At 49.3% G+C, this 27,683-nt stretch overlaps 1 protein-coding gene across 4 annotated transcripts in view; it reads left to right on the plus strand.

Moving 5' to 3' along the window:
• The window catches only part of CDC42 (cell division cycle 42), a 29,375-nt gene extending 2,021 nt beyond the window's left edge, over positions 1-27,354 (plus strand). For 3 of the 4 annotated variants that reach the window (XM_065854910.2, XM_065854912.2, XM_065854911.2), the window contains exons 2-6: positions 10,999-11,140; positions 17,050-17,122; positions 20,316-20,425; positions 20,514-20,711; positions 25,993-27,354. In XM_065854910.2, the coding sequence (XP_065710982.1) occupies positions 11,036-11,140; positions 17,050-17,122; positions 20,316-20,425; positions 20,514-20,711; positions 25,993-26,082 (576 nt within the window). In that variant the 5' untranslated portion in view covers positions 10,999-11,035 and the 3' untranslated portion in view covers positions 26,083-27,354. Of the gene's footprint in view, positions 1-10,998; positions 11,141-17,049; positions 17,123-20,315; positions 20,426-20,513; positions 20,712-24,635; positions 25,502-25,992 lie in introns of those variants that run through there. The other variant, XM_065854913.2, reaches the window with a different exon arrangement.
• The last annotated feature ends 329 nt before the right edge of the window (positions 27,355-27,683 follow it).

Genomic DNA, 27,683 nt, shown 5'->3' on the forward strand with positions numbered 1-27,683 from the left:
TTGACCGCTAATCCTGATCTAAAAGTTCCTCCTGGTTAAAATGCAGCTGTAGTTCTAAAAAATTTCCAAGTCTTATGAGCATAGACAGCCAGACATCTTAATTAAAATCTCTTGGATAGCTGTCACCCTACAAGCTTCAAATTTAATCTAATATATTGGTGTAGCTGGGTTCCAGCGCCGCTTCTGGCTCCTGAGAACTTGTACGATAAATGAAGATGTGCCGGAGCAGTTGGGGTGTGTGGAATCTGTTTTACGCTAAAACTTTGAACAGTCATCTGCGGGCCTGTGCGTTTTCGACCTCTGTTTGCTGTGCCTGTGGTTGGCCGAGCTTCACCCTGTCCTTAGGCTTGATCACATGAATTTCTATGGTCTGAGCTTCTAGAATAAGAGCCTGTGAGGAGGAGTTGTGAGAGGGTGTAGTTACCCTGGTTCTTGAGGATTCATCCCTTTTTTATTTTTGTAGAATATTAAGGTGCTGTCAAATTAAGTGGAAGCAAAATTGGTTTCTCGTACTCCAGATAGAACTTGGTGTATTGCAGGCTACTGCCTTGGTTCCTCTCACCCCATTGTGCTAAATGCAGGTGAAAAACTCCCTATTTTTAGTGTTTAATATGGACAGAAAGTGAATTGACTGAATGAGCCTTTATGCTGAAGTTTTAAATAAAGAATCTTTACATTTCTACAAGCTATCATTTGATTAGGTGTCTTCCTTCAAGCACGGTGTAAAAGAGCTTACACAGCACTGCTGAGGGTGTCCATTGGCAAGAATTACCCCTAGAAATGACAGGTCAGACCCTTTCTCCGGGTATCTCCTGGGGTTTAAGCTGGCACAAAGTGGTTACCCTCCCTGAGTGTGTCTGTCCATTCGTCCATCCATCCATCCCTAGGAGTTTGCTGGCAATGCTGTGCAGGTAAGTGCCTGAGACAAGTGACAAAAGTGGCCTTAGGACAAGTATTCCCAGCTTCTGGTGGTGGATCAGCTGGGTCGTTGTTGGGTGGGAGAACTGGGTTTGTTTGTCCAGCCCTGGGTGTGCAGTGAACTTAAAATAATGAGTACGAGAAGCAGAGTTTCAGTGTTGTGTAATTAATCTTGGTAGTCTCCCTTTTGAGCTTCAGTTATTGGCTTCTGTTTTAAAGAGCTGTAAAACTTAAAAATACTGTTTGGCGTCTTTTCTCCTGGGTGAAGCAGCTGTCCTTTTCTTGAGATGGAGTGACCTCCAAACGAGCGCCGTTTTATGAAGGGAAAACAAAGAGTTAGTTTTGCAGCATCTTTTGAAAAACATTGTTCCATTTTAGGCTCTTGTGTTGTTAATTCACCCCATTGCTTCTGAATGTTATGGCGTAATTCCTACCATGAGAGTTCTGTGCACTGGTCTCTTGCCTTGTGAAAAAGCAAATCAAAGCCTCTAAAACAATAACACGGGGGCTTCATTTGAACCGTTCTGTGTGTGCAGATACCAGCCCAGCTTTATCCAGGCTTCTGTGCTCAGGTTGTGCGGTATCGGTGTGCGTTTTTTAAGTGCAGATCAAACTGTGGCAGGGTGAAGGTTTTTACTGAGCTAACACAGCCTGAGAGCAGAATTTAAACTGGTTGTGGGGGTGCGGCGGGACGGTCGCTGTCACCGCGGTGCCAGGCTCAGCCTAAGGCTGCCAGAATTGTCCTGCTTTGCAATGAGCTGTTTTGAATTACTCAGCTCGTCGCAAATTGAAAGATGCTGTGCTGTGTTTTTCGCCAATGATGAGTGTTTTGTTTATTTGGGGGCGTGGGGGGGAAATGATAAAGATGGTCCTGCAACTTTGGATGGGAGGAAAGCGGCATCTGGCACTTCATGATCTGCTGTGACCATTTGTGTTGGGCGGCTGAGGTTGGTGAGCAGCTGGATGGAAAAGGGTTGTTGTGGGGGGTGTGTGCTGGGCTTGGGTTTTTGTTGGTGTGCTCAGGTCGTGGTTCACCTTGGTGTGTTTGAGCAGTTAGCTCAAGTTTAGTGCTTGTGAAGTGGTGCTGAGCTAAAGGCTTAGTTCCTCTTGGAAGGACCCTCTTCCATGTCCTGGACTGGAAGACATGGTGCTGTTACTTCTTCTTGAGTGTCCTCTGCATTTACCCACTGCTGAGAAACTGCCGCTTGCCCAACTTGGTGCTGCTGCCCCGGTTGCGCTCCTGGTGCCGCGGGCAGCTCGTCCTCTGCCGGGCGAGGAAAGTGGCTCCGGCCACTCTGGTCCCTTCCTCAGGTTAGAGAGGCGCAGGACAACCTCTCCTGCTTCAGTCCTGGCATTAGCAAGCTTTCCAGCAGGTTCGTTAGTATTAATTGAAACACTGAGGTAGCTCAGTGGCTGGGAAAAGTCACTTTTGCAATGTTTTTTTCTTTTAACAAAGCTTTGTCTCTTCAGTCACAGAAGCCCAGGCTGGCTGGGCTGCAGGAGCTCTGCAGATCCCCAGCCCAGCCCTGCCAGCGCAGGGTCACAGAGCAGATCACACAGGTGGGTCCAGGGGGTTCGAATGGCTCAGAGAAGGAGACTCCACACCCGCTCTGGGCAGCCTGGGCCAGGCTCTGGCACCTCCCAGCACACAAGTTTCTGCTCCTGTTCAGATGGAGCCTCCTGTGTTTCAGTCTGTGCCCGTTGCCCCTCACCCTGGCGCTGGGCACCACTGAACAGAGTCTGCTCCATCCTCTGACACCCACCCTGAGATATTGATCATTGATCAGATCCCTCTCAGCTTCTCTTCTCCAGCTCAACAGCCCCAGCTCTCTCAGTGTCTCCTCATCACTAAGATGCTCCAGAGCCCTCAGCATCTTTGTAGCTCTCGCTGGACTCTCTCCAGTAATTCCTTGTCCTTCTGAAACTGGGGAGCCCAGGCCTGGCCCCAGCTGTGCAGATGGGGCCTCCCCAGGGCAGAGCAGAGGGGGAGGAACAACCTCCCTGACCTGCTGCTCACGCTGTTCCTCACACAGCCCAGGTCCCATTGGCCTCATGGCCACACGGGCACATTGGTGACTCACGGTCACCCTGTTGTCCCCCAGAACTCCCAGGTCCTTCTCTGCAGAGCTGCTTCCAGCAGGTCACCCCAACCTGTGCTGGTGCTGGGGGTTGTTCCTCCCCAGGTGCAGGACCCTGCACTTGCCCTTGTTGAACTTCATCAGGTTCTTCTCGCCCAGCCCAGCCTGGCCAGGTGTCTGCATGGCAGCGCAGCCTGTGCTGTGTCAGCCCTTCCTCCCAGACAATAAGTTGCTTCCCGGCCTGAGCTGTCCCGCCCAAACCTCAGTGCACCCATCAGCCTGTGCATGGAGCACCCGCAGCCACCCTGGTCCCTGAGCACACTGGAGTGAGGGAGGTTCTGTTGCAGCTCATGTGCACCCAGGGTGCTTCCCTGTATGCAAAAATGAGCCTGAAAATAGAGGAACTTCTGCCAGTGTTGGTTTTACCCCTGGTCATTGTATTTGGCCATGGGTCTGAGCAGAGAAATATCGCAGCTGGTGTGGCTGATTTGGTGGTGTGCGTGAACAGGAGTGTAGATCCTATTTTTAAATATTAACAGTATGAAACGAAGCTAATAAAAGTAGGTTTTAAAACGTGATGTTAAAATACTGAGCAGGGTTGTGTTAAGGCAGAGTAGAACAGCTTCCTGGAGAGCACGACAGCAAAGAATAGTAATGTAAGATGGAAAGGACTCAGTGTAAGCCCACATGCTTCCCAGTGTTTAATCTGGGGCTGTTTTCCCAATGCTGGTTTGACAGTGGAACCTTAACCAGGGCGATAACAGAGATTTCAACACTTTTGAAACTGGAAACAAGCTGGTAGTTTGGATTCAGGCTTTTAAAATTCCCCCACCCAGCTGTCTTCACCTCCTGTCTTGTGTCTGTCTCTGCTTGACCAGTGTGTTGTGAGGAGCCTTTGTGAATATGTGCAAAGTAACTTTCAATTCTTACACAATAAGAAAAAGCAAGTTTCCTTAAGTATAGAAAATAGCAGTTGATCTCAGTTTCATTTTGAGATCTCTGACTTCTTCCTTGGTCATTCACCGTAACTTGTCCAGAAATGGGGGTTTCAGAAGCTCAGCGGTGTTGGGATCCTCAGGCTCAGTCTAGGCCAGGCCTAGGGCTGCTCCAGGGTCCCACACATGTACTCTGTCTTGAACAGAGAGGCCCATAATAAAAGCCAATTTTGTCTCAGACACCTTCCATATAAACTAAGTTCCAGTGTTGTTTTTTGGAGATAATTCTCTGTTGTGAGCACAAATTCCGAGACAGGGTTTAAAGGGTTCTCTGGCTTGGTAGTGACAGTTAAAAATCAAAACAAAACACCTAATGCGAAAAAGGATATAATTTGTGAGATCTTGAACCGATGTGGTGCAAGATTGTTTCTTGAATCCCCCCCTCTGCTTTTTGCAGATTTTGCCTTGGACTTTACGATTTGCCCTGTTCTAAGGCAGCACAGCTCCTGTGCTGCTTTGTAGCTTAACAGCCTTTTAAAGCTGAGTTTAAGCCATTAAATACCAGGCTGTAAGCTCAACTTGGAACCTTTGGGAGCACAAGTGTTTTTGTACATGCCTCGTGTGCCTGCAGCAGAGGACAGGCAGGTGACCTTGGGCACCAAGAGCGTAATACAGTCTTTAAATGTCATTTACCACATGATTAGTGTAGAAACAGCAGATGTGTTTAGTGCTGGGGTGGGATGTCCATGATAAAACCATTTCCAGCAGGCTGGAAGGTGGGCTTTGGGTGGAAGATTAAGGAGAAGACCACTCTTGAAACCAGTTTTGCCTTCTGGGCCAGTTCGTCTTTCTGGAGTTCAGCTCAACCGGAGAGCGGCTTCTGTTCTTGTGCATCGCAGGTTTGTGACAATATCGCTGTACCGAGAGGTCCAAGGTCTTTTAACTCTCCGGTTGACACTTGGATTCGTGTGGTTTGTGATGTTGGTAGAGAACTGGAGCGATGTACACAGGGATTTTTGCGACGGGATGTTTGCTGCACAAGGTTTGGAACCCAGGCCTGCAATTATTAATAGGGTCTTAGAGAATCATAATCATGAGATCCTGTTAATAATTGCAAGCTTGGATTACAAACTCCATTTAATGCTGGTTCTGTCTCTGGTGGGGAAAACCTGATTGCTTGGGTCTAGTAGCTGATTATCTCTCTCGGCTGCCCCTGATTTGGGAGATTTGTTGCTTTGAAAAGCAAAAGTGTGAGTTTATAGTAGGGGTGGAGGAGGTGGCAGAGGGCAAGGGCCTTGAAATGGATGTGAATAATCTAGGAAAAAACAGTGAAACCAAATGCTTTGTTTAGAAATGTGTGATTTTATAAGATATGAAATGGCAGCAGTGTGGAGGGGCACAAGTGGTTAACAGAGATCATGGCTGAAATCCTGTGAATATTGTCATTTTGGACTCCTGAGCACTTTGACCCTACAGGAATTCGGTGAGGAACCTGTTTACTGTAGAATTATATTGTTTGGGGTGGGGGGAAAGGTTTATTCTTAGTTTTCAGAAATGGCTTTTTTCTTCTTGCACTGTGGAACAGACTCTGGAGCAGGATCTGGGGGCTGTGAGGGGCTGGTTAAGCTTCAGCGGGTGAGTTAATGGCGCAGAGAAGAGCATCGCAAAATGGTTCTTGGTGGGCAGGCGGTGGTTCCTTGCGCGCCGCGCTCGGCCGTACCTGCGCCGAAATGGCAGCGGTTTCGGTGCCGCCGGAAAGAGGAACCCGCGGTGCTGCCGGGGCTGGGCAGGAAACCAGGGCAGGATGTGTAGACAGGTTTGACAGCTCTGTTTCCTTTGGCGAGGAGAACGGGCCCATTTTAACCTGAAAACAGACTGAAAAAGAAGAGGAGTCTTAAGCTTGAAGGCTTGTGGTTTGTACTTGAGATCGCCCGGAGAGCGAAGGTGAGATAGGGCAGGTCCCTACCTCTTGGTTTGGCATACAAATTTCACTTAATTCTTCACGGTCAGTAGTTGATCTTGCTGCTACAATTGCATTACAAGCAGTTTTTAAACCACATTTCATGCGCTTGCCATTAAGATGGGAAAATGTGGCTTGTCCAAGGGGATTGTGGCCCTCGGTGTCGGGGTGTGTTTGGGACAGGATTTCTTGTGAGTTGTGCTTAGTGAGTGAGTGGGAACCTGCTGTGGGCACTGTGGATTTCCTCAGCCTCTCGTGCTCTGTCGGTGCCTTTTGCTGTGCGTACAGAACATGCGGAATTCCGAAGCTTTTTGTACGCTAGGAAGGATCATCGATATCCCCAACATCCCACTGGAGACTGCAGTTCACGGCAACACTTGCGTCTCTGTTACCGCTTTTTGGGATGAATCCTAAACACAGGTCAGCCAGTTAACGTGCACTTTCACACTTTGCTGAGGCACTGAAGTTTTTGATTGCAATACAGAGATTTGAGAAATTAAATCAATGCTGTATTGTGGTGGGTTTCTTTTTAAGTCGTCTTTAGAACAGAACCAAGCCCCAGTGACTTGCAGGACGTGCCCGGTCGTTACCAGCTCTCCTCTCTGGGCCCTCGTGGTTACACGGCTCAGAAGCCGCTCACCGTGCTCAAACTGGGATGACTTCAGTGTTTTCCAGTCCATTTCCATTCCCTCAGATATTTAAAACTACTTGGAGCGTTTTCCAGTCCTGCTTGGTGTTGTATACGTAGACTTCCTTTTATTAGGCTGCTTTGGAGCAGGAACAAACCCAAACCTCTTCTCACTTCTTCGTTTCTCCCTCGCTTGGTGTTTAACTCTGGGGATGAGTTGTTCTCCAGTTGTATCTCATATTGGACTAATTACTTTTAAACCACAAGTCAGTGATGGCTGCGTCTCTAAAGCTTTTCCTGTGGCAGATTAGGTCCCAGGATGGTGCATCTGAGCTCCCTGAAAATGAGCTTGTTCTCAGCTGTGTTCTCTGGACCTCTTAGGAGTGGAAAACATAAAGTAGCTCAGCCAGCTAATCTAGAGAGGCTGCTAATCCGAGCAAAAGAACTTAGTGAACAGCTCCCCTTTCCCACTGCTGAGACTTTGGAGGCCTGTGCTTAAGGCTCTGAGTCTGTTTAACTCAGACTATTTAAAGCTAAAGTTATACATCCATTTAAAACAAAAAGAAGTGAAGGAATCCCTTTACCTAAAGATGTGCTTGAATGCTTTTTGGTCCTTTAAAGATGTCATTATGCAGTGTCTGATGGGGTGGGGGCAATTAAACAAGTGTGTGAGACCTGGTGGTCCCTTGTTACATCGGGATCTTCTAGTGGATTTTTCATGGTGAATTTTGTTAATTGCTTTAGAAATAATTAAAAAACCCAACAAGCCCTCTCAGTGTTTCCCAGGTCCTGTGTTGTGTGATTGGGGTTCTGCTTCGTGCTCCAGAGTGAGGCCTCACGTTGGTTGGGCTGTTTTGTTTTGTTCCTGCTGCCAGAAAGTTAAAAGGATCAGCTTGGCTGGTGGGAGAAGGTGACGTGAGGTTTGAGTTCAGGGCTTTGCCTCCCGCGTCCGCCCTGTGTAGGGTGGTTCATGTTTGAACTGGTGATGTGCGCCGTACCCGCTCTTCAGGAGTCCATTTGAGGTGCGGGGTGAGAGCCAGCAGCGCTTTGATAACAAATACTCTGAATTAGAGCTGCTGGTGTTCGCTGTGCTCCGAGAGTAATGATGTAGATCAAGTTGATTGTTTGCTGCAAGAGGCAGAATTGCTTTTATGGGAATAATGTGTGTGTACACATTGTGCTTTGTCTTAGCTGGAGTCTCTGACCTGAGCCCTTCCCAGCACTTACAGCAGCTTCTCTCCCAGAGGAGGGAACAGGAAAACAGCAAAGGATTGCAGGGCTCTCGTGGGGAGAATTACATATGGAGAATTTTCAGATCTCCAGGTACAGATTGGTATGTTGCAACGCATAGGAAGTGCTTCAGAGTCCGGAATTTTCCTCTCGTTTGCTTTCCTGCTGCGAGGCAGCCTTTCCAGAACCAGATGTGTAACCTCCAGATTATGGGTAAACAAGGAAATCCAACTAATTGGGGCAAGAGGGTGGATGGGGAGATAGAGCAGGAAGGGAGGGGAGGAATCTGGAGTAGGAGGTGTGAGCTGGGGTGGGATTCTCCGAAGGGGCTGCTGGAGGTGGGTGGATCCTCCTCTTGTGACAGCGCTTGGATGGCTGGAGCAGAGATTCCTGAGTCTGGCTGGGCAGTGCCATCAATTCCAGTTGGAACTGGAAAAGTGCACAACAAGTGGCTGGGAAATCCAGTGTGGAGAGTTCTGTAGCCAGCAGGACGAGGGAAGGGAGGGTCCCCTGGTAGTGGGCACTGGGGAGGCCAAACCGCGACTCCTGGGGGCAGTTTTGGGCCCCTCATCTCAGGGCTCAAAATGGCGGCACCGAGATCACCTCAGGGCTGAAAATGGCGACCAGAGGGGTGGCGGGATCACCTCACACCAAGAAAGGCCTTGAGGTGCTGGAGCGAGTGGAGAGAAGGGAACGGAGCTGGTGAGGGGCTGGAGCACAAGTGTGATGGGAACGGCTGAGGGACCTGGGGGTTCAGCTGGAGAACAGGAGCTGAGGGGAGACCTTCTGATCTCTGAACTGCCTGAAAGGAGCTTGGAGCCAGGGGGGTCGGGCTCTGCTCCCCAGGAACAAGCGCCAGGAGCAGAGGAAACGGCCTCAAGTTGCGCCAGGGGAGGGTGAGGTTGGATCTGGGAACAATTTCTTCCCCAAAGGGCTGTGGGGCATTGGAACAGGCTGCCCAGGGCAGTGCTGGAGTCACCATCCCTGGAGGGCTGGACAGACGGACATGAGGTTCTCAGGACATGGGGCAGGGACAGGGTGGGGAATGGTTGGACTCCATGATCTTGAGGGGCTTTCCCAACCAAAATGATTCTGTGATTCTATGCTTTCTTAGCTCTGAAAGGAACTGAGCAGGGCCGCTACCTGTGTGGTGGCTGTTTGGGTCAATCCCTGAACAAAAGGCAGATGATGGTGCCTTATTTGATGGACAGGGCTGGCAAGCTAGTGAGGTGATTTAGGCTGGGTTTAGTTGGAGTGTGCTTGAGTTGGCTAGCTAGGCCTGACACAAACACACTTTTGATGTGTTTTCCTTTTAAAATCTACTTACCAGGTGACTCATTCCTTTCCACCTTTGCTTTTGAGCACAAAACCTTTCTTAATCTGGGCCTGAGCTGCTCTGATCCATCTCCTGCTTTCTTCCTGGTGACTGCTCTAAAATGTGACGTTTTCCCTGTGATCGGTGGCACCAGCAAGGCAGAGCTGTGTGAGCGCCTTAGCGATTGAGGCAGTATTGGCGAATATCCCTTAGACAGAAAAAATTGAGCTGACCCGAATAGAGAAAATTACTTTTGAAATGGAAACTATTGCTTTGTCCTTCTGAGTAAACGTGTGTTTGCTTCAGGGTCGAATTTCGGAGCTTTTGATGTTAAAATACAGCACCAAGTAGAGGATTGGTGATTGTTCCCGATGCCTGTGCAAATCCTACACCATCTGTGTATACGTTGAGTGAAGATGTATATATAGCCGTGTCCAGCCTGTGTGACGTACCAGACGGGCTGCTGTCCTGCTCTGAGAAAGAGTCTCTTCCATTTCTTATAATCACTTGTCAATCTGTGCCTTGTGGAACAGTGGGGATTATTATTCCCCCACAATTTTAGGGACTTTGAGGATGTTTGTTATCAAGGTGTCTGGCTCTGGCTCCATCTTGGAGCGTCCCAGCGACATCCAAAGCAAAGCTACAGCTTTGTTGTGAGTCACCAGCAGCGACGTGGCCGTGCGATGTGCGGCATCGAATCACCTTGGCAGCTCAAAACCCTGCGATTGCCCTGTGCTTCTTCCACATCACCCTGAGAAGCGAAATCCCCAGGAGGCGCCCAGATGCGTAGTTCGGTAGGGATTGATTTGTTCTTTTCATGCAGTGATGCAGAACTGGGTGCTGGGGTGACATCCTCGTGAGGCTGAAGCGTTGCCACCGTTCCGAGGGTAAATCCACTGCGATAGGGGTCTCGGCCTCTTGCAAACTCTTTGTTGCTGTAAATAAAGGTACTTCCAGTAATACAGAAATGTTGAAAACCAGTGGGAGCTGGAACCAGTTGCTGGGGTCAGGATTTCACACCTGCATGGGAATGAATGGCTGGAGGTCTTGTACTTTTCTAATTAAAGCAATATATTAATGAAGAGCAGCTGTGTGTGGCACTGGAGGTTGCTAAGGAGCGTTTGGAGGAGGAGTTGATGGCGAGTGCTGGTTTGGTTCATGTGCTGGGTCAGTGGTGAAGCAGCTGGTGCGTTGTGATTTTGTAACGATTCGGTGATTGGATTCCCTGGAGCGGGTGCCCTGCTCACCACTTCAAAGTGGGGATAAGCAACTTAAACCAGAGATCGTAGAACTGTGCGTAGGCTTCCAGAAAAAAACCCAAACCCAAACCAACCAAGAAGGCAGGGGGAGGAGGAATTAATCATGTTTATTTCTCTCTGTACCTGCTTATTTTTATCCCATAAACTACTTTCAGAGCTCCCACTGCCGCGTGTCGCGCTGAGCGTTCTGTACTGCAGTGTTCTCCGCAGGGCATGTCTCTTGGGGTGAGCGATTGGCACTGAGCAGCTCTCAGACCTGAGCTTACACCTTCAGCTCGTTTAAGCTTTGATGCTTCCACGCATTAAAAACAGTCTGGAAGAGCCTAAAAATGCTTTTGTGCCCATCTCTAGGTAACCAGGCCAGAATCGCACTGTGTTAGCGACTGAATTCACCCAGTTCTTCCCAGCGTTGCAAAGCGACCGTGGCAAACCCTCTTTGCTGGTGTTTAGCAATCAGGTGCAATGGGACGTATTTGCATTTATGAAAATGAGCAGCTTCCTGTCTTGCGTGTGCTGGAGACACAGATCTACCGACCCATCTGGAATGGCTTGTTTTCAGATCCCATAGGCGCTCTTAGTGGTTTGGGCTCCAACCAAAGCTCATCAATGACACGTACTGCTATCTATTGAGAACAGAAACATCTAAATGTGTGTATCTCTCTTTTTTTCTCCTAGGTTCTCGTTGGAGTGGATATTCCAGTAGACATCAGCTATGCAGACGATCAAGTGTGTAGTCGTGGGTGATGGTGCTGTTGGTAAAACCTGTCTCTTAATTTCATACACAACAAATAAATTCCCATCGGAATACGTACCAACGGTAAGTGAGAGGACAGTTCCGGTTGTTCTTTGGGCATGGTGGGGCAGGACAGCACGAGTTCCCTTCCGAACCAACCTTCGTGGCCTGCACGCCTTGTACTCGTCCTTATGTCCTGCTTTCCCGTTGGAGACAGACTAACGTGGTGGAATGGCGGTGATCAGTGTGTTTGGGACACTGCTCGTGCCGCTCTGGCGTCCCCCAGCAGTGCTGGGACGCTGTTCCTGCATCCGCTCCGCTCTGGTTGTTGGTGGCCATGGGCTGGATTCTGTAAATAAAATCATTGCATTGTTTGGACTGAGAGTGGAGAGCAAACAGCAGCAACACCTGCTCTCCGGCCTGCTCTCTGTTCTTGCTACGTCTTCATTTGTAGGGAGGGTGGTATTTTACGTTGCTGGAATGGTCTGTGACGACTGTTAACGTTCTCTGATGCTCATTTTCACTTTGCAGCTCACGGATGCAGAGGCCGTGCAGTGAGCTGTGCAGTGTGCCTAGTTAACTTCAGCTAAGCGTGAGAAACACATTTGGATTTAGACTGCGCAGTTTCATTCATTTGTGCTTGCAAACACTCGCCAGCTTTGTGTGTAGGGTTTGACTAATTCCCAGTAACCTTGTTGAGTTTTACAGGCTCAGTTTTCTGAGGTACTGAATCCTTTGACTTATCTGAAGATCAAGTTGGGAGCAGTTTGCTGACTGCCTGTGAGGAGCGTTAGGTTTCTTTGTAATAGAAAAGTGCTTTTCTTGATAATACTGCATATGATGAGTGTGCTGACATTGAGGGTGTTCAGTTTTTAGTGAGGTTCCTGCAGGAGACTTTGACATCCAGATGCTCTTTTTACTAGTTTGCTCTCTTACGGACCCAAAAAGGCCATCAGCTACTAATACACAAATTGAAGAGTTTGCCTTGGTACCTCAAACAAATTTGGATGCACAAATGCATCGCAGAGAGATTGGATGCCTGTTGGTGAAAGGGCCAGTGATCATTTCTATTATTATAAAGCAACTTAAAAGGAACAGAGAGCTCATCTGAGATACCAGGATAGCCGATGGCTCTTTTGGAATAGCTACTTCTTTATAAAAATGGCCTCTTTTTGTGGAAAAGAAGGTGCAGGGAACTTCCCTGCCTCTTTTCAGGTAAAGATCTTCAGCTTACCGCCTTGGAGGTTTGTTCAGAGTAGAACAGACTTCCACACCATGCCAATGGTGGTGTTTGCTTGTAGAGGGGGAGCTAAAGGTGAAGGGCCTCCCGAACCCGTGAGCATTCAGGTGTGATGCGGTGACCCCCGTTGGGAACCCGAGGGTTGTGCTGTGTGTGTGGAGACCTGAGTTCATGTCCCGCAGCCCCTCTGGCTGTGGGCTGGTAGGAAATGGTGTTCAAAACGGCGTTTTGCTGCTCTGGGGTTTTTGAGGGCGGTGCTGGGTGTCCTGGTGTGACGCTCCTGGCACAGCCACATCCTGTGGCCGTCTGCTCGTCCTCCTGAAGCTGTTTTTGATGGTCAGGATGAAACAAGTGGTCAGTGAGTTTATGCAGTGAGCAGTTTTATACTCAGCCTTAGTGAAGTGACCCTGGATTATATTGAAAAATGTTATGAAATGTGTGTTTTGAGACCTCGTGACTTTGTCTGCCCTCCTGCAGGTGGTAGCGCTGGCTGTAAATCCCTGCTAACAAGCAATATGGAAAAGCTACTCAAAGAAATGAAGTTACTTACCAGTGAAGTGTGTTCAGGCTGTGCTGAGACTTATTACAGTGCCTTTTAAAACTGTGCCACATCTCTGGGTTATTATTTACCTCTCAGCTTCATGGCTTGAGGAACTCGCTGTTCTGGGGATATCACGGGCCTGTTCCTAATGCTGTGTGTGGCCCAGAGGTGTATTTCAAGCTCTGGAAACTGATGAGTAAGGTCTGATATTCTGGCTAATGCTTCTGGTGACAAAGAAACAGAACACAGCATTGTTCCCAGAATGCAAGCGAGCTGTCTGGGAGTCAACAAGTCTTAATATCCCCAGAATGTTTGTTGCTGAGTAAGGAACCCAGAGTAAAATGGGCAGGACTCCGACTGCTTAACAAAAGTGTTTAAGCAGGAAAAGAACCTGGAGGTAAATGTTGGATTTTGAGAACCTGGTCAATACTGGTGGTGGTAGCTCTAGGCCAGCGTACCCACAAACACCGGAGTCCAGCTGCAGCAGCTGCTGCAAAGTGTCCTGGAGAGGAAGGTGGCACCTGGCTTAACAAAATCCCAGGCTGGCTGGGCTGCAGGAGCTCTGCAGATCCCCAGCCCAGCCCTGCCAGCGCAGGGTCACAGAGCAGATCACACAGGTGGGGCCAGGGGGTTTGAATGGCTCAGAGAAGGAGACTCCACACCCGCTCTGGGCAGCCTGGTCCATAGAATCACAGGATTATTTTGGTTGAAGAGACCCTTAAGATCATTAAGTCCAACCATAACCTAAATCTAGCACCAACCCATGTCCTGAGAACCTCATGTCCGTCTGTCCAGCCCTCCAGGGATGGTGACTCCAGCACTGCCCTGGGCAGCCTGTTCCAATGCCCCACAGCCCTTTGGGGAAGAAATTGTTCCCAGATCCAACCTCAACCTCCCCTGGGCAACTTGAGGCTGTTTCCTCTGCTCCTGTTACTTGCTGCTTGGGAGCAGAGATCAACACCCTCACAGTACAGAAGCTTCTCCCCATGTTCACATGGAGCCTCCTGTGTTTCAGTCTGTGCCCGTTGCCCCTCACCCTGGCGCTGGGCACCACTGAACAGAGTCTGCTCCATCCTCTGACACCCACCCTGAGATATTGATCCATGGATCAGATCCCTCTGAACTTCTCTTCTCCAGCTCAACAGCCCCAGCTCTCTCAGTGTCTCCTCATCACAAAGATGCTCCAAAGCCCTCAGCATCTTCATCTTCCTCGGGGACCCAGCGGCACAGGGCATGGAGCAGTCAGCAGAAGGTGGGGGTGTGTTAGCAAACCAGTCCCTGTGTGGTCTCACACTGGGCTGCTCCGTGTGCGCAGGCAGCGCAGGGGCTGCTGTACACGGGCTGTGCTGCGCCTGGCATAGCCGTGCTTGTGCGCCACGATTGCAGCAGCGGCCGAAACATCCATGGCAACGCACCGGATCAGAGTCATAGGTCAGTTTCTTTCACTTGGCTCTGTGTTTGGCAGCTCTCTCTCTTTTTTTCTGAGGATATTTCCCAGTGGGAGCTGGGTTTCATACAGGTACTGCACTTGGTTTGTCACCTGCGTATTTTTGATGTCATTGCTATTCTCAAATAAAACCAGTACATCGGTGGAAATGCACTGGCGACATTTGGGCAGTGGCAGAGCAGGTGTGAGTCAGGCTCGTGCCATCTGCTGTAACGGGCTGTCCGGCACTGGCAGGAATTGAAACTCGGGTTAATTGTTGCTCTGGTTTTCAGCCTGTTTGGCACAACTGAGGCTGAAATTGTCTGTGGGTCATGCTGTGGGACTGTAGCTGCCAGGTCTATTTGAAGGCTGCCCTTGTAACCGCAGCCTCCTTAGGCCTGAGCCCTGGACCTTTCACTAGTGCCTATACCTGATTAAAAAAAATCCCATTTAGCAGATAGCTTGAAAAAACAACTTGTGATGAGGCAGAACACGTGCTAATCCTCCCGAAGGGCAGCTGCAAGTGGTATCATCGACTTCTTGTCCACTGGGCCAAAATGAGGGGATGTCCTTGGGGGATTAAGCTGCCGACATCTGACGGAGCGAACGCTCTGACCTTCAACGTGGAGCGTTCAGTTTCCTGTCCTGTACCTCGCAATGGATGAATTCTCATCCTGACCTGTCCTTTGGAGTCTTGAAGTTGTAGTCGTTGTGTATTGATACGCAAATTGAAATGCCTCCCACCCTCCTTCAGCCTGAAGATCTTACTTGTGTAACAACCTGACGCTTTCTGGGGTGTTCAGCAAGGCCGATGGTACCTGGGCTGTGTGAGGAACAGTGTGAGCAGCAGGTCAGGGAGGTTGTTCCTCCCCCTCTGCTCTGCCCTGGGGAGGCCCCATCTGCACAACTGGGGCCAGGTCTGGGCTCCCCAGCTTCAGAAGGACAAGGAATTACTGGAGAGAGTCCAGCGAGAGCTACAAAGATGCTGAGGGCTCTGGAGCATCTTAGTGATGAGGAGACACTGAGAGAGCTGGGGCTGTTGAGCTGGAGAAGAGAAGCTGAGAGGGATCTGATCCATGGATCAATATCTCAGGTGGGTGTTAGAGGATGGAGCAGACTCTGTTCAGTGGTGCCCAGCGCCAGGGTGAGGGGCAACGGGCACAGACTGAAACACAGGAGGCTCCATCTGAACAGGAGCAGAAACTTGTGTGCTGGGAGGTGCCAGAGCCTGGCCCAGGCTGCCCAGAGCGGGTGTGGAGTCTCCTTCTCTGAGCCATTCGAACCCCCTGGACCCACCTGTGTGATCTGCTCTGTGACCCTGCGCTGGCAGGGCTAGGCTGGGGATCTGCAGAGCTCCTGCAGCCCAGCCAGCCTGGGGTTCTCTGAACATCTTGAATGCTAATCCAAAGTAGTATGAGAGAGACTTCTGCTGTTAGCTGATGCTCCTGGGATGTATATGCAGCATGTTGTGGCCATAACTGTTTTCTTAGATACCGGAGTTTTGACAGGTTGAGAAAATGAGTGTGCTGTCAGGTATTGCCTGTTTCCAGTCAGGTGGAAATGACCACTCTGGACTCCTGGTAGTTCAGCTTTGAAGTGCTGTCCCGCTGGTCTTATCTCGGTTTTTAGAGGGATTTTTTCCAAGGACCTGAGCTCCCACTAAAGCCCCGCTAATAGGTGCATGTGACAGCTTATTTCTTTGTGTCCCTCCCTTCTTCACCCCATGGAAGCTTTCGAGATGACTGCTGGCTCTCTCATATTGCAGCTTATTTCAACGGGGGGAGCTGCTCAGACCCCGATTTTGTGTTGGAGCAGCTTCCCTGTCCTTATTTACAGGTCCCAGCCGCCCCGGTAACGCACAGCACGCTCTGCAGGGACAGCTGCTTTGTTCTTTGGCAGCAGGGAGGAGTTTTTCTTTTGCAAAGGTGCTTTCTGAACTCCCATCTGTTGCGGTTCTGAAGATAAAACTGTTATTGAAATGATGGATACCGGCCCAGACAGCGCAGTCCTTACTGCTGAGCGTGCGGGTGTTGAAGGAGCAGGTTTGGGGCAGGGCCTTGTGCTCACTTGTCTTGTAAACACGTTCCTGGGGAAGCGCTTTCGGTAGCATTGGTCCTTGAGCTTTGTAGCGGGTCTGCCCTCGAGGACAGGGCTGTTGTGCCCGGTGCTGTACAATATAACTTGGTCCTCTGGAGCTGGATTCTCCATTTAAACAGTGAATTTGACCCAGACTGATTTTGACCAACTCTATTGTTTCCTCCAGAGATGGAGGATAAATTCCTGTTGGAATGGACTCTATTGAATTCCCCAGGTGTCCAGAAAGATGAACTTGAGAGGACTCCGGTCCTGTGAGCAGCAGCGCAGGGCAGGGCCTAACTGGTCACTTCTGTCTCTGTGGGGATGTGGCGACTGTGTCACACCAGCTGTGAGGGCTGGAATTCCTGTGGCAATGTGGGAAACCTCTTTGCAATTACAGGCAGGAGCTGCTGCAGGTGTTTTGCTCAGTGGCTTTACCTTGTTGGATGCAGCTGTGTATCTGTGCTCTGGGTACCTCTGCAAGCAGCTCTTGCATCCCTATTCCTAATGGAATTGTCCTGGAAACAGCTCTTGCATCCCTATTCCAAACTGCATTTTTCCGTTAACAACCTTTGTAACCCTGATGGTTTCTGTGATCCTGTGCTGGTGACTCTCACACAAATCGGAGGTGATCCAGCAAGGCGAGCAGGACAATGGTTCAAAAGATGGTTTATTCACATCCTCTGAAACGCATTTCTCTTTCTTACCAGGTTTTCGATAACTATGCTGTAACGGTGATGATCGGAGGAGAGCCTTACACCCTGGGCCTCTTCGATACCGCAGGTGAGAAATCGAGTGTTCGTGTTGTCAAGATTTGGTTGAGATGACGTTGAAGGTGAAGATCCACAGTTGGTTCTTTTATTTTAAAATAAATCTTTCTCGATTCTTCTTTTCTGAGCTTTGGGGAGTCGCTAAATTGAGTTTATTTTAAACAAACCCCAACAACGACAACATAACAAAACCCAAAATAACTCCAACCCGAAACCCACAAAACCGAAACAAGAAAACCTTCCAGTTCTTGTAGAGCTGTTTGATTTCGTGATGCCAGATGACAACTTTCAGATTTTACCTCCAATCTAAGTGATACCTGAAAGAGAAGAGGTTTCTGTGTTTTTAAATGAAGGAGAAAATGGCGTCGAATAAAATGTGGATTGCGTGTGGTTTTGGTGTAGTAAATAGCCTGTTTTTTGAGCAAATCTCAAGACAGAATGACTAACATCCGAGCATATTGGATGCACGTCTCCACATTCTTAACATGCAGGGTGCTTTGTTGATGGTCGTTAGACTGTATCTCAGTTGCTGGTTGGAGAAGCGTACAGTGATTCAACAGCTGCACACATTGCTTTGCACACGTGAAAATTCAGCAAGAAAGGGTAGAAACTGGTTCAGCTGCCAGTTACCCCGTCCCCAGCCTGTAATGACACCGAAGTTGTGCGGCAGCATCTGGTATTGTCAGCTCTCCAGTTAAGCTGTTGCCTAGAATTGTCTCGATGGAACTCAGTCTGTCTCTTTCCATCTCTGTTCTTACAGATGCATCATTAGTGTCTTGTTTAAATAATGAAATGATCTTACAATTCCAGTTGAACAGTATAGCTTCAATTAGCTCTTCATGTTCTTCTCACAATTGTGTTTTGTGTATCAGTTATTGCAAACTCCTTAGTTCATTGGCAGTTAAATGCAGACTAGAGGTTCCTTCCTGACACTGGGGACCTGCTGGAGGGACCAGTGTGGAGACGGTTCTCAGCTCTGACCTTCTGGTACCATTTGATGTGTGGGTAGAAGCTGCGTTAGGTCCTTCTCTGCCTGAGGTCTTTTGGGTCCACAGAAGCCCAGGCTGGCTGGGCTGCAGGAGCTCTGCAGATCCCCAGCCCAGCCCTGCCAGCACAGGGTCACAGAGCAGATCACACAGGTGGGTCCAGGGGGTTCGAATGGCTCAGAGAAGGAGACTCCACACCCGCTCTGGGCAGCCTGGGCCAGGCTCTGGCACCTCCCAGCACACAAGTTTCTGCTCCTGTTCACATGGAGCCTCCTGTGTTTCAGTCTGTGCCCGTTGCCCCTCACCCTGGCGCTGGGCACCACTGAACAGAGTCTGCTCCATCCTCTGACACCCACCCTGAGATATTGATCCATGGATCAGATCCCTCTCAGCTTCTCTTCTCCAGCTCAACAGCCCCAGCTCTCTCAGTGTCTCCTCATCACAAAGATGCTCCAGAGCCCTCAGCATCTTTGTAGCTCTCGCTGGACTCTCTCCAGTAATTCCTTGTCCTTCTGAAGCTGGGGAGCCCAGGCCTGGCCCCAGTTGTGCAGATGGGGCCTCCCCAGGGCAGAGCAGAGCAGAGGGGGAGGAACAACCTCCCTGACCTGCTGTCCACACTGTTCCTCACACAGCCCAGGTCCCATTGGCCTCTTGGCCACACGGGCGCTTTGGTGACTCACGGTCACCCTGTTGTCCCCCAGAACTCCCAGGTTCTTCTCTGCAGAGCTGCTTCCAGCAGGTCACCCCAACCTGTGCTGGTGCTGGGGGTTGTTCCTCCCCAGGTGCAGGACCCTGCACTTGCCCTTGTTGAACTTCATCAGGTTCTTCTCACCCAGCCCAGCCTGGCCAGGTGTCTGCATGGCAGCGCAGCCTGTGCTGTGTCAGCCCTTCCTCCCAGTATCATCAGCAAACTGGCGGAGGGTTCAGGCCTCTGGAAGCTGCTGTGTGTGTAGATACGAGTATCCAGGTGCCGTCCGTCAGTGTGGGTGCAGTAACCCAGCCAGGAGTGCTGAGACCTTCCCAAGTGGGTCAGTGCGTGTTGGTGACTCTACACTCGTGGGTACCAATGCTTTGCTGTCAGAGCTGGGCTCCTCACGTGGCAGCTTTTGTTCTTTAAAGGTTTTTTGCTAAATAGTAGGCAGCACAAGTGACAGACTTAACAATGGATAAAACCCCTATTACTAACTGCAAAATTAAAAAAGAAAAAAGGATTTGAGGAGCTGTTTTGAACTTGTCCTGTGAAGACAAAGCTTTTTGGAGCAGTCTGTTAATCCCAACAAGGCCTGTTGGGGAGGGCTTGGTCCTCTGTGTCCAGCCAAGCGTGAGAGCTGCAACAAGCAGGTCAGAGCTCCGTCTGCGAACTGCGGATCTTCCGCTGCTGACGTGTCCCAGGTGTTGAGCTGTGTCCTTCAAGATCTCAGAGGCCTTTGCCCTGTACAGCAGCTGTGGGAGCATCTGTTTTGAACAAGTGTTTCTGTGGCTGCCCAGGGCAGTGGTGGAGTCGCCATCCCTGCAGGTGTTTGAAAGGCGTTTAGACGAGGTTCTCAGGGACGTGATTTAGTGCTGGAGTTAGTTATGGTTCAGCTCCATGATCCTGAGGGTCTCTTCCAACTGAAACAATCCTATGATTCTGCGATTCTATTCTATAAGTACAGCAGCTCCTTTAGTGCCAGGTTTGCTTTCTAAAACCAGAGTTGAATTGAAGAGGAGGAGGATTAAGAATGAGCTCAGGGCTGGTGGGTCAGTGCTAACAGTGTTCACAAGTCCAAGTCAGAGCGTTCTAGTGAACAAAGCTGCTCTTTTATTCTCCAAACCTTTCACCTGGTGATAGAATTTGATGACATAATATTTTTAATAAACGGACTAGGTACAGAAGACCTCATCTATAACCAGACCCCTGTTATGCAGCTTTTCATTTCCATTGAGCGGAGTGTTACGCAGTCTGAAGGTGTTTAATCTAAAAATATATTAGAGCGTACTCCTGTCAGGCTTCCCAGCTCTCCTGTGGTTTAAGCAGCTCATTGTTACGTAGCAACCGAGTGAACTCTGGATTTGAAAGCTCAGATCTTCAAATGTTTGGGTTCAGAGCATGTGTATTTGCTTAAGAGTGAGGATTAATCACAACAATGCTGTTGTGCTGGGTTAAGCATTTTAACCCCCCGTAAAGGGCAGTGTTTAATGATCTGGGTCTAATACTGTGTTAATTTTCTCCTGTTCTAGGTCAGGAAGACTATGATAGATTACGACCCCTCAGCTATCCACAGACAGATGTATTTCTGGTCTGTTTTTCAGTGGTGTCTCCTTCTTCATTTGAAAATGTGAAAGAAAAGGTTGGTTGACCTCTGCTGAGCTTGTGGAAATGCATCAGGACTTACCTTAGGTGCTTAGTAACAATTATTGTGTCTTCTCTGCCTTTAGTGGGTACCTGAAATTACTCACCACTGTCCAAAGACTCCTTTCCTGCTTGTTGGGACCCAAATTGATCTAAGGGATGATCCCTCAACAATTGAGAAACTTGCCAAGAACAAGCAGAAGCCCATAACTCCAGAGACGGCTGAAAAACTGGCCCGGGACCTGAAGGCCGTCAAATACGTGGAATGCTCTGCGCTCACGCAGGTGAGGGTTGGTCTTTGACCATTTTTGCTCGCTTATATTCCATACTTCTTTGCAGTTACAGGGACAACCAGCTCAGTATGGATATTGAAGGGTAGAAGGTGTGTTTCTGCTGTTGATAATGTAACTTTGTCCTGTTGTAAGGCGCAGGGACTTGGCAGTGGTACAAAGAGGATCAGCTTGTGAAGATTAGATATAGGTGATGGAGGAGGACGGGATCGCTGCGTTTGCTTTCATGTTGGAGGAAAGAGCTATGGAAGACTTGGAAGGTGTGTTAGGGCTGGGACGCAGAATGCAGCTCACTACTAAAGAGAGCAGGAAAAGGGACAAAAAAACCTCAGAGAAGTCAGTTCTGGTACTCGTAAGACTCGTAAGTTTTCATAGTTGAGAAGCTTCTTTCTCTTCCGGCGCCGTTGGTGGTGAGTGATGTTTCCTGTGTCCGCCTGAAGATGGAAGTTCTCGTGAAGCAGAAAATAACAATGAAATAGTTCTTAAGACATACACGTGGTGATGTTGTGTGGACTAACTTGTGAACGCGAGTCTGAAGCCAACCAAAATAGCTGATTTGAGGCCAGGAAACTGTGTTTCCTTTCCCTTGAAGGCAGGAATCCGAGGGCGGGAGCCATCGGCCGGCGCGTCGCCTTCGCTTTGGGTGCCCTGGGAGCTTCATCTCGCAGAACTGACTGTGACTCTTCAACAATTTCCTTCATGCTGCTCTGTCAAGAATTTGTCCCTCACCTGATGTGCACGGTATCAAGTCCCGTGCTCCTTTCGGTTTTGTCTTGCATTCATCTCTTGTATCTTGAGCACAAAACTTTCTTGCTAAGCTTCGTCAAGCCTGAAGTTCTGATATCTTGCAGCTTTGGTGCAGACTGTGTGTTGACTCTTCCACTTGGGATCCTGAGGCCTTTATTAAAACGTAGTGAAGCTTTGCCGCGTGTTTGCTGAGCAGGAAAAGGCTTTGGATGGGGTTGTGCAGGACCCTGGCACTGGAGCTGCACTGGGCATCCCTGCCCAAAGGTGCTTCTGGCTGCGCTTCCTGCTGCCCACACGCAAGCTGAGGGTTATTTGTGTTTGAGCTCTAATTCTCTTAGATCTGTTCAGCCCCAAAATACCGCTTTAGGTGGTGTCTGGCACATCCTGAACGCTGCAGAACCTGTTCTTGGATAAGCACATTCCAGGACTTTTTGTCCTGAGACCCTTTCCTCTGTAGCTTGAACGTTGCTGTGTTTAGTCTGCTCAGATGGCGTGGAAACACTCAGTGTCACCAGAGTAAGAGCTGATACGATTAAGAATGTCAGTGTTTATCCTTTTTATTTCCAGACAGCCTGAACTGCATCTGTTGCAGGGAACAGCTCGATGTACTTGGAAGCTCGGCCTGACCATGGCACTAGTGCTTGTACATACACGTGGGTGGTTTTAGGAGCCGAGTAACCTGGGCCGGGGGTTCCGACGCCCCCTCACCTGCAAGACCGGTCGCTTTGCATCTGCTCTGTTCTCCTTTTGCTGGTGACTCCCCTCACAAACCCCTTTTCTCAGCCTGTTGTAGCTGCCTGACAGATGATCTGCGGGGGGCTGTTTGAAGTTCCTGGCTGCCATTCCTCGCCACGAGTGTTGTTTTCCTGCCTGCAAAACCCTGTTGTAGGAGCCGGTTTCAGCTAAAGCTGGGCTCAGCCTGGTGCTTCAGTCTCTTTTCAACTTGGCTTCTGTCTACTCAGTTCATCTCAGTGATCCAGGGTGTGTTGTTTTTCCTTCCCAAATAATTTACAAATGCCTTTGACACCTCAGTAACAAGTAAGCACTAAATCCCAGGGCGAGAGCGTGGTTTTTTGCCCTGAGAGGCAGAATTTGCTTGTCCATGTGGAAGAGCTGATGCTCTGAAGGTACCTGGTGAGTCCTAAGAGGATGAGTTTGAGTTTTTTCCATAAAGACAGAGTATCTGCTCCTCCCGGTCCGGGTGACTCTGTGCTGCGAGGAGTCGCTTCTGCCCCTCCTTTCCTCAGGCTGTTTTGTGATGAGGACACTCTCAGTGCCTTTCTCCAACCTCCCAACACCACTGTAAAAAGTGGATGAACACTTTGCTGTTAGGAAAGGGCGACCGGCAAACAGATGACAGGTAAAACACGTGTTGCTTCGGTTACGCTTAGGAGTTGCAAGTCTGGGTGGACTTTCTGAAGTTCAGCGTTAGTACCTAACACAAGGGAGAGCGTGGAATTCAGGTCCTTTCCCCCCCTGCTGCTGGGTCGGCAGTTTTGGCACAGATCTATAAAGTGCATTAAACTGCATGTGAATGGAGCATCGGCACGGGAGACATGTTACTTTATCCAGAGTATCAAGGCCTGTGTGCGGGTGGTATCCAACACATCTCCCGTCACGTGGTCACTCTTGGATCATCCAGGCCTTGAACCCCAGTCCCATTTTCACAACAGTTTTGTCCATCTCCTATTTCTTCTCCTCTTCCCTTATTCCAATTTTTTACCAGATCCTTCAAATCCTAAATTCCATTCTCTTAAATGAATTTCTCCTGTGCAATAGGAAGACAAAAGAGGAGTCCCCAAGTAGGAGAATTAAGGAAACATGTTTTCTTGATTCTCGCCCTGCCTGGGTCCTTAATCCAACACTGCATAATTGAGTTTATTCTACAACCTTATTCTTGCAGATAAAGAGAATCTAATTAGTACCCAGACTTCACATAGGCATTATTTATTTGAAGTCTCTTGCTCTTTCGTCAGTCTGGGCTGCAACTCATTAAAAAAATGAGGGGAGGATGTACAGAATAATTGTACGTGGTAATTTCCATCACTTCTGTTCTTTCAAGTATAATCCTGCATGTAACATGATGGACTTAAATGCTTCCAGGTGGAATTGCCTTAGAGATCTCCCGTGTGTGTGTTTCAGCAAAACAAGATGAAAGGCTTTTGAAAAGGGATAAATCCAGTCTAACCTGGGAGGGAGAAATGGCAAAAGCTACATTTGTTTACAAGAAATAGTTCCAGTTTTTCTCTTTGGTGGGGATCAAGCAGTTCTGACCGTAGGGAGGTTGCGCTCACAACAGCAGATTTAGGCGAGTCCAGTCGCAGAAACCCGGGTGGGTGTCCCCGGTGTGCGGGTGTGAGGTGACCGGGGAGCGGTGCCACTGGTGCCACTGGTGCTGCTGCGGCCCCGGCACTCACGGCACCGCCACCCCGCCCCGCTGTGGTCCCGCAGCTCAGCCGCTCCCCCCGACGCCGTTTCCGTCCTCCCGTGAGTGGTTCTGTTCGCTTTGGGAACCAAACTGAATAACTGAAACGCACCGCTCGGTGCCGGTTAAGGTGCCCACATGGCCGGTTAAGGTGCCACATCGCTGCTTATCGACTGGTGGCCGATGTGTGGAGATGCCGATGGCCGCACCTTCCCGAGCGGCGCTGTGTCCATCCCAGCTGCTGGTTTCTGGAGATGTTCAGTTATTCAGGGCTGAATTCACAGGGCACAGGGGCTGTTTGTTCTGTGCTGAGTCTGCACATGGAGTTGGCCGCTTATCCACAGCGGGTGACTAAAAAGGTCCCCCTGGCCTTTTGGATCCCCGTGGTGGGCGAGCTGCTCTCCGCTGGGTTTGTTCGCCCGTTAGTGTTAAATTGAGAGCCGCCACCGTTGGCGTGGCCCCTCTCGCCCCCGTGTTCTTGCCGCTGTGTTTGTGCCTCTGCCCTTCTGAGTGTTCATTTTGTCCGACTCGCTCCGTCACGTGTTCTGTCTCTGCCATTGGCTCCTGGGTCACCTCAATGATGTTTCCTCCCGGGATCTACTTTGGTTTTCTTCTTTGCAAAGTAAATCTGTTTACTGCCTCTGTGAATTCAGCCTGCTCTATCCTGAATGCTCTTTGTATCTGCTTGTTTTTGCTCTAATCCTCTAACCTGGCTGCTGTTTTTTCCTCTCCCCTCTGTCTTGTAGAGAGGTCTGAAGAATGTGTTTGATGAGGCTATCCTAGCTGCCCTCGAGCCTCCGGAAACTCAGCCCAAAAGGAAATGCTGTATATTCTAAACTCTCTCCTTCCCCTCTCGCTGCTGCTTCCTCTGTCCCACTACTGTAGAAACCTGGTTATAAAATGAATAAAACCTTGACTGAAAGCTGTTGTGTCTGCTTACCACCTCCGAGCAACCTCTGTATTAGCTCTTGGACTGAAAACGGTACTTAAGATCTTTAGGAAAATGTTGTGACCGTGGAACACCAACTGGACTCGCTTAACTCTCTGCTGCTTGGGTTGCCAGATGCGGGTAGTTTTATAATTCAGGCTGTTGGGGGAAAGGAGCTGCTCACATCACTATTTAAAGAAAGATCGAAAGAATAAGACGTGATGTTTGATCTTCCAGAATCCAACTGGAGGAACCGATGCGCGTTTTGTTTCCAATTTCTACTTGTGACTCTTGTGAACTGTATTTGCATGACGAAAAGTACATAGAACGGTGACCTGCAAGTGACGCTGTAACGTGAAGGGTTTTCTGGTTCTCCTTTGTGCAGTGGGATGTTGTTCTGTCGCTGTTGCTTTGGCTGTGTGTGCTGTGGTGGAGTATTTGTCAGTCCTCGGGGCGAAGGAAATATCGATGTACTTGCTGTTGCTTTATGAACTGTTAAAATTCCTGCTTTCGCTAACATGGTAGAGCTCTTCGTTTCGATGATGGATCCGTAAAGCCTGTTACTGTAAGATGTAAAGCTGCTTCTTACTCTCATGCTTCTGATTTTTATTGTTCCAAGGAGAAAACATCAATTGTAGCTTGTCTTTACATTTGGAAATTAAAAATTGCGGTTGTTTGTATAAACGACTGATGAAGCTTTATTCTGGTTTGCATCTGCTTCAGTTTAACCCTCCACACGATGTGCGGTTCCGCTTGGTCCCCACTTCTCTGACCCCACGGCTGCTTTAACCCTCGGGTGTTGGGGACCAGCAGCCTGACCAGGCCATACGCTGGACTTCTTGTTGCATGCTTGGCCTTGTCTCTCCTGACTCACCTGCTCCAGATCCTGGAATGAACGCAGCACTTTCCGCTTCGTCCTTAGCATGTGAAATGTCTTAATAGCCAAAAAATACCGTAAGATTAGATTAGATTAGACCCGTGTGGTCTCAAAGGATCCTGCTCGGAGAACCAGACGCTGTGCCAGGAGCCCCTGGCGGCCGCGGAGGCTCCGGGCGCTGTGGCTGGCAAAGGCGGCCCCGGTGGCCCGGGGTTCGTCAGCCGTTTGGTTTGCTGTGCTTTGTTTGTGTGCAAACTCAAAAATGAGACCGCCCCTCTCTCTCTTTGCCCCTTTTCAGAAAGGCCTAAAGAATGTATTTGACGAAGCGATATTGGCCGCCCTGGAGCCCCCGGAGCCGAAGAAGACTCGCAGGTGTGTGCTGCTATGAACGTCCCTCCAGAGCCCCTTCTGCAAAGCTGGTGTTTGATGTCGTACTAAAAAGCAATGTTTAAATCAAACTAAAGATACAAAGTTTAAAATTTGTTTTCGCAATAATGACGAATGCCCTGCACTCCCGTCTCCCCCACACGACCCCTGTGAGAGATGAGAATGTTAGCGTTTATCCCCCGGTGCCCCCTCAATTCAGTTAAACTAGTTAATTTTGAGTAATTATGTATTACCAGAAAACACTGATCAGTACTAGTTGTTTTTTATTTTGTTGACCGTTTCTAATTTTTTGTTTAAAATCCAGGCATGCTTGTGATGACTCTTTCTGTAACAGACTAATGCGAGGCTGTTTTACTCAAGCCTTGTCCCTTAGGTCAGTCTGGCAAGACTTGGTTCTGGTTTTGAGGACTCGTGGGGCTGTTGTGCAGCCAGACACAGCCTGGCTGTGAGCAGACAAATACAGGAAAGCAAAATCTCCCAAGCTGGTGCTCCTCGAAGGGGGAGTGTAGAACATGGACCTACACCTCCTCCGAAGTTGCCTTGTTTCTTCCCCTGGCTTTCTGCTGCGCAGGTCATAAATTTCCACCCCATCCTCTAAGTTATGAAGCCTTAGGAGCAGGAGAATCCTTATCTCTGGATGCACCATCAGACTTGAAACTAGCTTGCCAGTCTCTTTAATCTTGACATCGTCAGCTTTTGTTACGTGATAAAGAAATACCTGCACCTTTTAAAGCACGATGCAGTCGGCTTTTAACCAACTGCCGGTCCTTAATTAACGGAGAAACGCTTACAATGACCCGCGCGGCCGCTGCTGCTCGCACGCCGCAGGGCCCAGGTGGGGGTTGAGCCGAGCTTTGCGCTGGCCCTGGTGGTGCAGCCTCCTCTGGATGGGGTGGAAAGCCAGACCTGCGGCAGGAGGGGTTTCTGGCCTTGACTTTGGCCCCACGGAGGGACCAGCTGAGGGAATCCCCTTCCTTCTGCGTTTTGCTCATTAAATAACCTTGAACCTGTGAGGTGGGTTCCGGCCGCCGAGGATCGTGTGCAGCGTCTGTACGTGGACCGGCTGCAGCGTCGTAGGGGTTTTACCAAAAATACAGTTTGGCTTGCAAATTCAAAGGGGTTTTTTGGTTTTTTAAGACTTAAGGAATCTTCTCCATCTTCCAAAATTCCGATTTCTTGTAGACTCATTAGTGTTGAACCAATGCTTTTTCATGTCTAAGTTCTTTGTATATGCATTCTTTTCAGATGTATTAAACATAAAGTATCTTCACAAGCCTGCCTGAGGGTAGTTATTTCCCCTGCCTTTCTCTGGAGCGTGAAGCCCTTGTAAATACGCCTTTTATCCCCTGCGAGCCCCACGCTCCTCCTTGCAAGTTGGTTTGGGTCTTAATGCTTAATCCCATCGGGTCGCGTCGTCCCCTCCGTTCTCTTGGGATCGCTCTGATCTTCGCTGTCGCACCCAGTGCTGGAGGGTGGTTCTTCACGAAATACTCATCATATTAAAGGTTGACTTTTGGGGCCTGTTGGGCTCTTGCACCTCTTCTGTCAAGACTGAATCTTCGTGGGGGTTTCCTGTTGCTCCCTGTTTACGGGCAGATAGAA

This window comes from Patagioenas fasciata, chromosome 23 (genome assembly GCF_037038585.1).
Source record: "Patagioenas fasciata isolate bPatFas1 chromosome 23, bPatFas1.hap1, whole genome shotgun sequence".
Lineage (NCBI taxonomy): Eukaryota > Metazoa > Chordata > Aves > Columbiformes > Columbidae > Patagioenas > Patagioenas fasciata.